At 40.0% G+C, this 13,098-nt stretch overlaps 1 protein-coding gene across 7 annotated transcripts in view; it reads right to left on the bottom strand.

The window, feature by feature from the left end:
* Positions 1-13,098, bottom strand: part of znf536 (zinc finger protein 536) — a 234,989-nt gene that overhangs the window by 51,822 nt on the left and 170,069 nt on the right. For all 7 annotated transcript variants that reach the window (XM_008404913.2, XM_008404917.2, XM_008404919.2 and 4 more), the window contains 2 exons: positions 11,746-11,904; positions 528-2,297 (listed from right to left, as the gene is read on the bottom strand). In XM_008404913.2, coding sequence (XP_008403135.1) covers positions 528-2,297; positions 11,746-11,904 — 1,929 coding nt within the window. The remainder of the gene's footprint in view (positions 1-527; positions 2,298-11,745; positions 11,905-13,098) is intronic.

Genomic DNA, 13,098 nt, shown 5'->3' with positions numbered 1-13,098 from the left:
GACAGTTCATTTTTCACAGGGTCATAGATCGACGAATCTTATAAAGTAATGGGCTTTTGGGAGCCGGCTTTATGAGGGTTAAGATGGTTAAGAGACATGTGGAGGAGATGGTACAGGGAACTGAGGTCCTGCTCTGACTCATCCAGGGTTATTCCCCCCATGCTGAGGAGCAGGAGGGAGGAACTGCACTCCCAGTAATATAAACGTGTAATAAAGATTAATCTGTTGCTAGTCGCCAGGCTGATAGCTTCTAAACTTGCTTGAAATAAGGCTCAAATCACTTCAGGGCCAATCTTGAGATATTTAGTGAGTGTTTGGGACTACCTTTGTGGGTGTCAAGCAAAAAATAAAGGGTTTATGGATTTGTGAGCTTGAGGTTTATGTGTATGCAGCAGTGGTGCAATTTAATCTACCTTATAAATGTTGTTTTATGCAGGTATAAGGCTTTTGTTTTTGTGATGTTATTTGTAAATGTGTATGTGTGCTTTCCAGTATTAACTATGTCATGAGGTGTCACACATGCTCACCAGTTCCATCAGACCTCTTCACACTGCCCGTGATCGATCCACCACTTCCGCCTCCCAGTCCGTTGAACGTAGGGGTGGAGTCATTACTGTAGGCTCGGAGGACAGACAGCATGGTCATTTGCTGCTCTAGGTGGGCCTGTGGATCAGCCTTCAAAAGTCCCGATGCACCTTCCGAGGACAGGAGGCCCAGGCCCTGCTGCCACTGCTTGTCCAGCGCCAGGGTTTGGTTCTGGGCTTGGGGAACCAGAGACAGTGGCTTCATGGTGGTGGAGGACACTGGTAAACCAGCATTGCTCATTAGAGTAAGAGAAGAGTCATCTTGCAGCTGTTTAGCGTGAGACTGGCTGTGGTCAGAAACAGGACTGGCTTCCTCTCTCTCCAAGTCCATTTGATCATCATCATCTCTTTCCTCCTCTTCTTCAGCCACTCTACCGTCATCATCCTCTTCCTCAGAGTTATTCTGTAGCTGTGGTCTCTTTGGGGTGTTTGAAGGGGTTCCACATGTGCTGTGCTCTCCAGCTTTTGTGATTTCTTCATCTGATCCAATGCGGTCGTACTCAGTATCTCCACAGGAACCCCTGTCACCAATCTGGTCATCCACAGCTGACGGTGTTCCTCCAATGACCTGATTGTGCAGTTCCAGTCCCTGCTCCGCTATATAACCTTGAAGGCCTGGGGTAACTCTTGAAGAGCCATCATATAGACCACCAAACCTCCTGAAGAAATCACTTTGGAATGGGTTGTACGGTTGGTCAATGTGGTTGTTCCAAACTCCCTGGATTTTCTCACCATCTCTGTCTCCTTCTCTCTCCAGCGCCAAAGCAGAGCTCTTGATATTAGAAGAATGAATGGTAGAGTTGGTGGGAAGAACCTCCTGCTGAATCTCTTTGCCGGCATCACCCCGCTGCATTTGGGCTTTACCCAGGTGGTTAGCTTGAAGGTGTAGAGCCATGAGCTCCAAAGAGGAAGTAGAGAAAGAGCAGAAGAGGCAGCCGTGCCAAGCCACGTTATCGTGAACAGTGATTGAGGAGCCAGGCAGGGATCCGGGTCCAGACTCCGGACGTACTGATACAGAAAGATCGAGAGGTTCATACTGGGACCCAGGCTTTCCAGTCTCTGAATGCTTCTTAACTTCTGGTTTGTCATCTTTCTCCTGGTCACTTGAGACAACACGTTTGGCTTTGGGCTCACCGTTATCATGGTAGCGCTGAATTGGGAGCTGGACAGGGTTGTGGTTGTCAGCAACATCTTTCTTCATAGAGCTGAGGACGAAATTGTCCATGAAAGCTTGGAGAGAACCTTGGAAGTGGACTCCGTTCCCTATCATACTTTGGTAAGCCCTGCTTAGGTCGGAGAAACTGGCGGCACTGTCAGCTGCTGAAACAATGGGGGATTGGCCATCCGGAGTCTTCAGGTTCTCAGCTGAATGGATCGAATCAAAACGCCGATCCCCACGATCGCGATCTCGTTCGTGTGGCGCTATGATACCAGCCGATGCCCACTGATGTGGCAGCAGCGGACCAGCTCTGAAGTCCAGATTGGCTGGCATGCCCTTGAAAACATTACGGAGTACATCTGGTCGGGCGAAGATGCCACTACCTGCTTTCCCAGAATCGTCTTTATGGTCTGAAGATGTGTTGTGGCCAGAGGACGAGCCTGATGTGTTGGAGCCGTTTTGACGTTCACGATGGTGGCGCTCCAGGTGGTACTTCAGACTTGCAGACTGGGTGCCAGCATAGTCACAATGAGGGCATCGGTAGGGTTTCTCTCCTGAGAAGCCAAAACAGAGACAGAGAGCGAGAAAAAAAAGACAAGGAAAACAGTGAATAATTAACCTGCTTATTACTTTAATTCTGTATCAAAATCTATTTATTGGAGCAGGGAAAGTGGACCCTAGGGTCATGTAACCTCCCTCAACAAAGAAAATTAGGTCAAATGAGCTCACCAAAGAGATATGCATTTCATTAACCACTAAGAGAAAGGATATTAGTTCATATTAAAAATGTCAGCTTTCGCTACATGAAAAAAAGATAGCTTTTCAAAGTAGAAGGAAGTTTGAGAAACATACATAAATACTAAAACAAAGAAAAGAAGAACAAAATAAGCTATAACTAATGAACCAGAAAAGCCTTTCAATCAACAACAACTACCACTGACTGGAAGTCTCTTGTCTTCCAGTCAGCAGTCCATCGCTGCCTGATGTCTATATAAGTGTTAATATGCTTGTGTTAGGACAGGAGCCGGCCAGTGATCATGAGCTGATCCAGCTTCACCAAGTGAGCCATCACTCATATCAACACCATAAAGACGTTTCACTATAGGCTGCTTTCACTTCACTGGTACAGATGACAATTTCATCTGAGAACAAAACTATCTGGATGTTATCTGTTCTTCGAAGGGTGTAACTAGACCTGTATTTATAACAAAATATGTGTGCGTGTGTGCGTGTGTGCGTGCGTGCGTGTGTGCGTGGGTGTGTGTGTGTGTGTTTGGAGTGGGGTCACTGTCTCTGTTCTCTTGCTTTGTTTGCTCTCAGGCGTGTGCCTTGGCAGTGAGAGTGTAATTTCTCGGACATTCCCCATTTGCAGCTTCTCCTGTGGGGTGGAGGGATGTAGGGTTGTGTGTGCGTGTGTGTGTGTTGGTGGGAGGAGGTGGGGGGCTCTGAGAGTAATGCAACCCTGACCACACTGCAGCGAATCAAATAAGAATACAAACTAGGCTAAACTGCTATGTAAAAGTAATAAAAGGACGAGGGGAAAATTGCAGGCAACACATGCGGACCACATGTCTGTTTGGAGCCCGGTGATAAAGAACAATATGATTCACTACAGAGGATACAGATGAAAGTGATTTATATTACAGTAAAAGACGGAGGAATCTGTTCTATAACATCTACATGTGTTTATTTATGCTTCACATCCATATTCATGGATATTCCTGATGATGGTTTAACTCCAGCATTATTCTGCCTGAAGTTGATCTTCCATAGGAATGATGCTTATGTTGAAATAGAACACATCCTGCTAGCAATTATAATAGGCTTGGCGTCTGAGCCAGATTTGGATTCATTAAACAATGAACAAAGAGGGAAAAAATGCTAAGCTTGATTTTTTTTCTTTCTCTTTTTTTTTTTTTTTTTTTTGAAACACATACATATTAAAAGTTGCCAGAGTGGAATTTCTGTAAAAGGGCTAACAATAACTGTGTGTAAAGGCATGCAGATTAGTGGAAAAATAAATAAAAGGGGAATCGGATGGCTGTAGTGTGTTGTATACGCATTCTTTCTATATATTTAAAGTATATGCCAATAAAATATTTAGATTATACGCATGGAAAACATTTCATAGAGAAGAAAAAAAGCATTGTTACGCAAGGCTGGTTTGAATGATTTAAGTCGGGCTGTGTAGTAAATCATGGATATAATTAGCAAATGGCATACTGCTCAAGTAATTTATCATTATTTAGAGGGCACCATTCCAGAAAAAGACTTTGTGATCTGCAGACCTACTGCAGAGTTCTCAAATAAAGGGCCACAAACACCAACTCAATAGAATATTGATACGGGAGAGAAAAGAATAGGGGGCTATACAAAAGAAAATTGAAGGTGGAACTGCTGAGGAGTGTAAAAAGAAAGAATAAGAGAAAAAAAGCAAAGAAAGGAGAAGGAGAGCATGGAGAGAGACAGATAACCCTGACTGGAGAAAGAAAGACAATGATTTGATATCTTTTCTCTTACAGCAGAGTGTCTGTGAAGCATAGAGTATATTTAAAATAAACCATACGAGATGAGCTTTTAACCCAATAAGTGCTTCTCCTGTGAGCTGCCGAACAGAGGCTCAGTGCTGATTTAATAAGGAAACGTCCCTGATGCAAATGATCATTCTCAATTCCTCTAACTGGACAAAATGATATTCTAAGAGCCAAATTAGACAGAAATTAGACTGATAAGATTTTTTTTCCATCCTCTGTTTTTTCTTCCCTAATAAGACATTGTTAATGTTTAAGGGGAAAATAAAGATTTATATGCACTAACAAGGTATACAGTCGGTCTCAAATATGTACACACCCCTGTTCACATACATCATTTTTGACCTTTAATGGAACATCTTGAGCTTAAGTTTCTCCCCAACCTTGACGTAGAATGTGCTACGATTTGATAAAATCAAAGTCGAATATTTTGTCAGATAAATATTGACAAAAAATGTCATATCCAGAGTGAAAATCAATCAATAGAATGGCTACATCAACCTAAAATAAAGTTTTGAAATGCTCCCGTTAGATTTAAAACTGAAATTGACAGAGGATCTGTGGGGTCTCCCCAAGAGGGCTGTGGGTAAGCCATGTAATCACAATCTGCTAGATTTGAAAAAATCCTTGTAGGTAAATTGTCTAAATCAAAATGTAATGGCTAACAGGCTACTCTAGGTAGTTTTTTCTTTGTTATTATTATTAATATTTTTTTCGTCCTCTAACAAAGGTGAATACCAGGGGCGTGTACACTTTCTTTTTACATCCAGTGTATCTAAAGTGACAAAGACAAACATTCCAAAATATTTTACACATAACCCCATCCTACTGATGCTTATAGGGCAAGGCGAGCTGAAGGCAAAAACAAATGTTCAGAGTGATCCGTTTCTGTCCGTTTCCCATTAAAATTAAGCACAGGACTATCTGGAGCAAGTGAAACAGATGACTTGTGCATTTCTGCCTCTCCTTGTGTTTATGGACGTGTGTGCGCACCATTTGGAATGTGTGTGAACACATGTTTATGCATGCGTGTCAGCTCAACACTGTGTGCGTGTGTGTGTGTGTGTGTGTGTGTGTGTGCGTGTGGGTGTGCGTGTGCGTGCGTGCGTGTGTGTGTGTGCGTGTGCGTGCGTGTGCTTGTGTGTATAGGCGTGTGTGGTTGTGTCTTAGAGAGCCATTTGGACTGGCTAAGACATCTGCTCCATCATACGTCAGGGGCCTGGTGTGACATCTGGGGAATATACTGTATCCTGCCTTGCAACATTACACACAATTTACTGCTAAAGGTCATTATGTACCCGTTAATCCACTTTTAATTGATATCAGCCAAACAGCACAACTTCCCAGGCACATGACAGATCATTCCTGCATCAAAGCCAGGAAACTGCTTTATGGTATTTAAAAATAGATTGGTCAACTTTCACAGTTGTTAGTTTGTTAGACTATTTTTTTTATTTTTAGCATTAAATAGATGGATAGGACAGATAGAACATTTTGTTAGCTGTGACGTGGTTTCAAATGATTCAGAGATAAGTACTGTTAAGATGTTGACTGGCTGTGACCAGTTTCAAGTCTTTTAAATCAATAAGCCATTGAACTTAAAAGGTTTAATTTTCTTTGCAATTAGCATAAATTAGTAAAAAAAAAAAGGCACAGAATATTATTACACCTGTCATAATAAATACACTATGTTTTCAGTTATGCATGATGATATATCCATGGGGATATTTTTTTTTACTATTTTGTTGAAAAAAAAAACAAAAAACTAAAAAACAAACTTGTATTTTAACATTTTTGTGTAAACACCTAAACCTTTTCACAGAAGGTTAAGGTATCCTGTGAATATTTGTCTATACTTACTGCAGAGGGGGAAATTATAGTGGCACAACTGACAGGCAGTGGTGTAAAAAGTGGGTATGCACAACATGAGTCGCATAGCGGCGCTGCGTTAAAGAGGTGGAAATATTATCATATAATATGGCCTTTAATGTGCCTGCATACACCTCAGTACACAGTTGAGCACCTGCTGACAGAAAACTGGTAAAGGATTTTTAGCTTAGCTAGAACAATGGAAATATTTGATTTATGTCATAGCGACCATGAGGAAGAAATGCTTAATTAAGGTGTGTTAATTGAAACCAAGCAACAACAAAAAAAGACCTTTAATATCAGCATTTTAATAGTCTTCCTTTCTTCCTGTATTAATTGTCAAGATATATTTTATTAAAAAGGGGCATGAAAGTCTAGAAGTAAAACTAACAAAATAGTGTGAATGTGATCAGATATCTGGGGGGATAGTTATGGGTTTTTTAAGTGAGGATTTACTGAAAGGTTGTAAGCACATAGTATGTAGTGTGATGCAGACAACATTCTGTTTGGTGTAAATCCAGACTATTTGGTCTGAGATGCTGAAGCTGACAAAGGTCAAGACCAAACAGGACTTCTATCATTTTACCGTCTTCAAATAACTTCTAAAGTGTCGCAGTGATTATACAAGCGCTATTTTATTTCTTTGTAATTGTTAAAATCCATGACAATTGGATAGAAACATAGCTATCCTGAAATATTACAAGGGGAGGCTGTAACCAAACCTGCAACCTTCCTATTGCAGGATGTCTATTCTACCCAATGAGCCACAGTGTGTCACAGGTTGCTACATAAATATAGCAGCAACCTAGGAAGACACGAATGAGTCTACATGGTTTCCTACAAGAGTTTTCAGATGGTAGAAACCCGCTTTGGCCTCTCTCTTAGGCATTGAGGGTAACTACAACCAAAACATGTCTAATGCTAGTGGGAGAAATGGCTCATACAAAGGCCATTGTTGAAAAACCAAAGACAAAGAAATCCTGCAACTGCATCTTTGTTTACATTTGGTGAAGAAGGGCGTTGTTCAGAGGTTTTCGTGTTGTTTTCTTCAGCAGTTCTTGGTGCAGCGCCACCACAGGTGAGGACGGGAACAGGATTTTCAAAGGGTTGGTTCATTTGACACAATGAGTGCAATGTGAAAGAAAGCCAAGTTAATCGAATCGAGTCAACTGGACTATCAGTTGTGAAAACACCATAAAGTCCATTCATTATACAATAATTTTTCTGTCATGCTCTTTCCTTCATTCAGATACTAAACATATTTTACAGCTTTCATGGTAATTCTGTTTTCTTTGACTCACCAAAATCTTGGTGATGTTTGAATAACGTCACAACAGAAACTGACTTTATTAAATACGTCAACTCTTGTGCTCATTAGATTTTTTTTTTTGGTAAATACATTTATTGTATGGTTGTTGTCAAGAATAAATCTTCTATTGCTAGCATTTTTGTCTTTTAGCAGTTGGGGGTAATCTGGCAGTGTTTCTCACATTGTCAGGACTAACTGTTCAATTATTAAAGAGGGAAAAATCACACCATAAAGGGATGCTATATGCACAGGGGAACTTTGGATATTAAGTGTGCTCTACAGGGGAATATTAAATCTTGCACTGTTACTGTATTAAAAACACTGAAGAGAAGAAATTAGGAAAGGATGAGAAAAAGGTAAATGCACTGAAAAAAACCCCACAGAGATACTCAGAGAAAGAACAGAAAGGAGGAGAGGGAGGGGCCCAAAGGATTGAGAGGAATAGAGACGGAGATCACAGGTCCCTCTTGATTCATCCTGATTACAAGGTTAGGTTAAGGTTAAATGACACGGGCAAGTCATGCTTCTTCTCTCCCCCTGTCTCCATTTCTTTCTCTCTCCCTCTGCTCATTTAAAGTGAGCAGGCACTCTTATTGGCTATGTGCTTCGGCCTGAAGTTATGTGAAGCTATTGTCAGGAGCGAGGTCTTTTTTTATTTATTTTTTTTTACACACAGCTGCTTACTGCTAAATAGTGCCTTGTCCAGAAGGGGACAATCTGGGCCTCTAATTGCTGTCACTGAAGCCTAGATTCATTATGTGACTTTCCCATTAAAATGTGAGCATTAATTTGTATAATGAAATATCACCCTCTGCAGTGTGTTCATTAGCTCTGGCCCCACACTGTAGTGCCACAGTCGCACAATGTTAGCTACCTAGAAAACTGTGGTTAATTTTGCTAATGGATATTTTCCCACTCGATGTTCAAGAGGAAATTAATACTGTAACATTAGCTCTTTAACTTTTTGAGGAATTTAAATTCACTTCATTCCTTTCAAGCCGGTGTTAGTCACTCATTAATCTCCGCATTGCACTGCACAATGCTGCCTTGGCCAGCTCGGTAAGCAACTCTATTGTGTCAGTCACTTTGCATTAGGGTAACGAGAGCTCGGCTGTCATCTATGAATTTCCTTGCATTGTCACCGGAGCACAGAGCAGATCTTCAGCCCCTGCAGAAGTCATCTTGTGGTGATAATGGAGCTGCTCCGATTAGAGCATAGGAATGATTTAAAGACCACATATTGGGGATGCATCAAGCTGGTTTTTCCCCCCTTCGCATGTGTGGAAGAGACACTATTAAATCTGTGCTTAAACAGGCCCATATCCAAGGATACATTCCTTTTGAAAAGACAACATCCTCACTAAACCTTCCAAGTTTTGCAGAAGAGCGGGGTGGAACTCCTCTGTTGTTTCACTATATGTTGAAATATGAACGAATGAATGTAAAATATACAGTGGAGGAAATCAGATTGGTCTAGCGGCGTATTTCGTTAAATGTTTTGTAAAACACCAGGCCAAGGTGGAGGCCTGCACTTCCTTCATGATAAAATATGGCCCTCAGGGGTGTTCTTACTGCAACATACTACTCAAAGCAGACATAACTCAGCTCTCTGACCTAACAGATATCAAATGATTCCCAAAGTCATCACCAGCTACTGGAGTGCTGCTGGGGTAGCACAGCCTGGTTGTGCTATTTAACTTAAGAAATCTAATTTGGTAAGTGTTACTGGATGTGTTAGCATGGTGCAGATTGAAGGTTTTCTCCTGGCCTCGGATCAATATGTGCTTTCATTGAGGAAACAAAAGGGGGCTCCCTATCATGTCAGCACCCTGACAGACAAAGAGGAAACACAAGCAAATAAGAACAGACTTTTTTAAACTGTTAAATAGGATTTGTAATTAGGTTCGGTTTCAGCTCAGGTTAACTTTTTTTGACTCAATCCTCCACTTTTATGGACACAGAAGGTTTTTGTGACATTAAAAACCTGCATTTCCTTTGACCAGAGGATCAATCCATTGACCAGATGATTGTGTAATTTGACATTTGAAAAATAAATTTACTTAATTGAAACACTTTACTTAATTGAAAAAAGTTTTTGTTGCGAGGATGAGGTGGTTTTTTTGGCTGTTTCGTAATTAGTTTACTTCACAAAACTGCTATGAATATACTTTTTCACATGACACAAGTCACATGATCAAAAACAACATGTTACCACTGCCACAAAACATGAAGAAGAAGAAGACGACAGGAAGTGGTAGGAGGATGATGTTTTTAATGACGCGTGAACTTATTCATGTATGATTTCAATTATGTTTCTTATTTAATTGAAAAACACAATTATAGAATTGTTTTGTTGTCCAACATCAGTGTAATATTGAAAAAGTTAATATACTTCTATATTATATGTAGAAATATATATTTCTAATGGAAACGCAGCTGTTCCACCTTTAATTTGACGTATACTTTGGGCATTTTAACTTAAAAAACAGATATTGTGGGATAAACACATACAAAGGTGCAAAAGGTTTCTAAAGGTTTTATGAAGGAGGGATGTTTTTATATTAGAAAAAAACTGGCATTTTAACAAGATTGTGAACCCTTTTAGGATGCAGTATGTATTTCCATTACGAGAGTTCAGTTGAACTCTTAACCTTCTTAATCCTATTTAGGTGATCCAGGTAAGCTGTAGGTAAGGATCTTAATGCCTTGCTCAATAATGCTTTGACCAGGCAAATGTAGGTTACTTAGTTCTCTCCATGCAAATGAGCCTGTTGGTAAATGCCTGACCAGGTAAATTTTCTTCAATCTGGATTTTCAAGATTATCCAATGTTTAAACTCGATTACACAACAAAAGTACAACAAATTAAACCTTGTTCCAGCTTCTCAAATATCTTGTTTTTTTCTGTCTTATGATTTTATTGAAATGTATGTCCCTCTGCAGTTTTAGGAGTAATATGAGTAAAATGTCATAGGTGAATTGTAACAGGATTTTGGCCATTTCTATTCAAATATTAACAGTGAAACCTGCAGCTTATGGCCTTTATGTTGCATCCTTTACACATAGTTTACCCTTTGATAGAACTGAAAACAACACTTTTCCAAACCACACATTTTACCATTCTACATTTAAAAGACACAACCTGTTAATATAATATCAACTATTGTACAATATCAAGCCTCTAGTTTTTAATAATAACTAAATATGTTAAGAGCATCTAATTTGTCAGACATTTCTGTGCCAAAGGGACACCTAGCAACAGTCCGGTACATACTGTATATCTAACCCTAAAAACTAAAATTTAGAAACTTAAATGTAAAGATCTATTATTCTATGTCAAAAAAAGAATTATAATTCATGGCACCATATACATCTATATGATATTTCAATATACTTTGTCAGGTATAAACATGTGGATGTGTATAGTAAGCTAAATGTAGTTAACAATATATTAAAACATTCCAGGCCAATCCTAAGCCTCACCGTATCACCATATTCTCATATGCAGAAGTACAGCACCATACAAACCCCCTCCACCCTCACATTATTTTTTTCTACATTAAATGTAAATGACTCTCACCACTGTTAATTGTGTTGGAAGATGTTTTTAAAAAATGTGGAGTTTATTTGTCTCAAGTAGCTTTTATATTTGGTGCATGTTACTGACACAAATAAGCTAATAAGGGGAGATTGTTAAATTTTCAGATTGGATAAGCAAAAGTTTCCATTTATATTAGTAGAAGAAGTAAGATAAATAATACTGCAGTGGGAAAAGTTGACACTATGTTTACTTTGATGGTTAGAGACAGTAAAAGCTGCATTTCTGTTCTTTTCAGTGATGAATAATCTGAGTTTTTTACTCTGTGGTGTTTTGACAATGTTGTGTGTTCTGTGGTTTATGGACATTTACTTTTCACTCTGTGTTTCTGTGGTTGTTTCTTAGGGTAAATTCTGATGTCATAATGTATATTCATTGAAAAATAAATGTGTTGTTAAAATCAAAATCTTTCTTTTGTTCTTTCTTTCTTTCTTCCTTCTTCCTTTCTTTATAGTTATTCATTACCAATAATGATTTCTTGTGTTCTCATTTGGAAAATATGCAATTGATTAATTTGCATCATATCCATCATGTAACAAAGCCGTCCAATATGTGATTAGGCCAATATTCAGAACCCAATATGTCAATCTAACCCCAGAAGAAATGTCAGTACAAGTAGTAAAGTAAATTTTGCATGAAGTACAATAAATGTTTAATAGTGAATGAAATTACTGACACGATGCTAACTGTACTGACCTGTGTGTATCCGCAGGTGGACTTTGAGATGATGGGAGGTGCGGAAGGACTTCCCGCAATAGGGGCAGTCCTTAGAGGACGAGCCGATGCTCCGCTCCCTGACCTGGGATGGAGGCGGCTGCAGGCTCACCGCTGCCTTCGCCAAGTCTTCCCCAGCATCTGGAGTAAACACAGAGACAACACAGGGAGGGGAGGGTGAATGGACGGTGTGCTGAGTGCCAAATCAAACCAGCCCTCCTCACATCACATCACTTTTTTTTGTGTCTTTGTCTGCTGTTCGTAAGTCATTGTCCCTCCTTTACCGTGCCGAATGAGCAAACAGCACAAACGCATCAAACAGGCTCACGAGCTGAGCTTTTTTCCTTCCCTGACAGAACGCTGACGGTTCATAAACTTTTCTGGTTCTTTAGAAACACCAAAGCTCTGAGATGCCACCGCTTTAACCCAACCATCCACACACCCCCAACACTGAGACCACACCCCTCACTCCCACTGCTTTTCTTCCCTTCCCCACCTCCCCCCCACAACCTTCACTATCATCACCAGTCCTATTAAGCATATGCTAAGTGGCAAAGAGAATTAAAACTGCTAAATAAGGCAGACAAAAAGAAAGCAGAATAAAAGAGAGGGAGAGAGAGAGAGAGAGAGAAAGAGAGAGAGAAAGAGAGTGGTTTGGCTTTGTCAGCATCGCAGGATCTCCTTGCATCTCTTCCTGCGACCTGATTTTGACAGGAAGCTGTCAGAGATATGATAGGGTGATAACAGTTTTGACCCAGCCCTCCGCCACTTCCTCCGCATGCCAAAAAACGATGATGCACAGTTTAGTGCAACAGCAGTCTGTTATCAACACAATCAGCACCCGAATAGGAATCTAAAAGATGAGTGACGACAACCTGGGAATGTGTTGACAGCAGCATAATCTGAGGTGAGGGTGTCACCGTCAGATTGTACACACTGGCCTTGTACCCACGATAAGGAGTCTGTCATGTGCTGAATTTAAAGGGATGAGAACAAATAAAAGCAACTTAAAAAGAAAACAGGAAAACAGAAATTTGTTGTTGACATATTTCTTTGTCCTAAAGCTGTAAAATTAGAAATGCGTTATCTGTTTAAGTTCTGTTTAATATGTTGTGATAGAAGTAAGAGTACATGAACAAAACCTAATACTGAATATTATTTTAAAAATTACAGATTTTAAAGGAACAATAAAATGTTGAACTCATTTTTTTTTGGGGAGTCAGTGGGGTGCGGTGACGGGGGCGCACTTCTCCCCCCCCCAGTGACGGGGGTTCAATTTCTTTGTGAGTTCTTTGTCTATCTGTCCATTATGTCTAAGCAACTGATTGAAAAACA

This window comes from Poecilia reticulata, linkage group LG3, assembly GCF_000633615.1.
Source record: "Poecilia reticulata strain Guanapo linkage group LG3, Guppy_female_1.0+MT, whole genome shotgun sequence".
NCBI lineage: Eukaryota > Metazoa > Chordata > Actinopteri > Cyprinodontiformes > Poeciliidae > Poecilia > Poecilia reticulata.
This window is presented reverse-complemented; position numbering and strand designations above follow the sequence as displayed.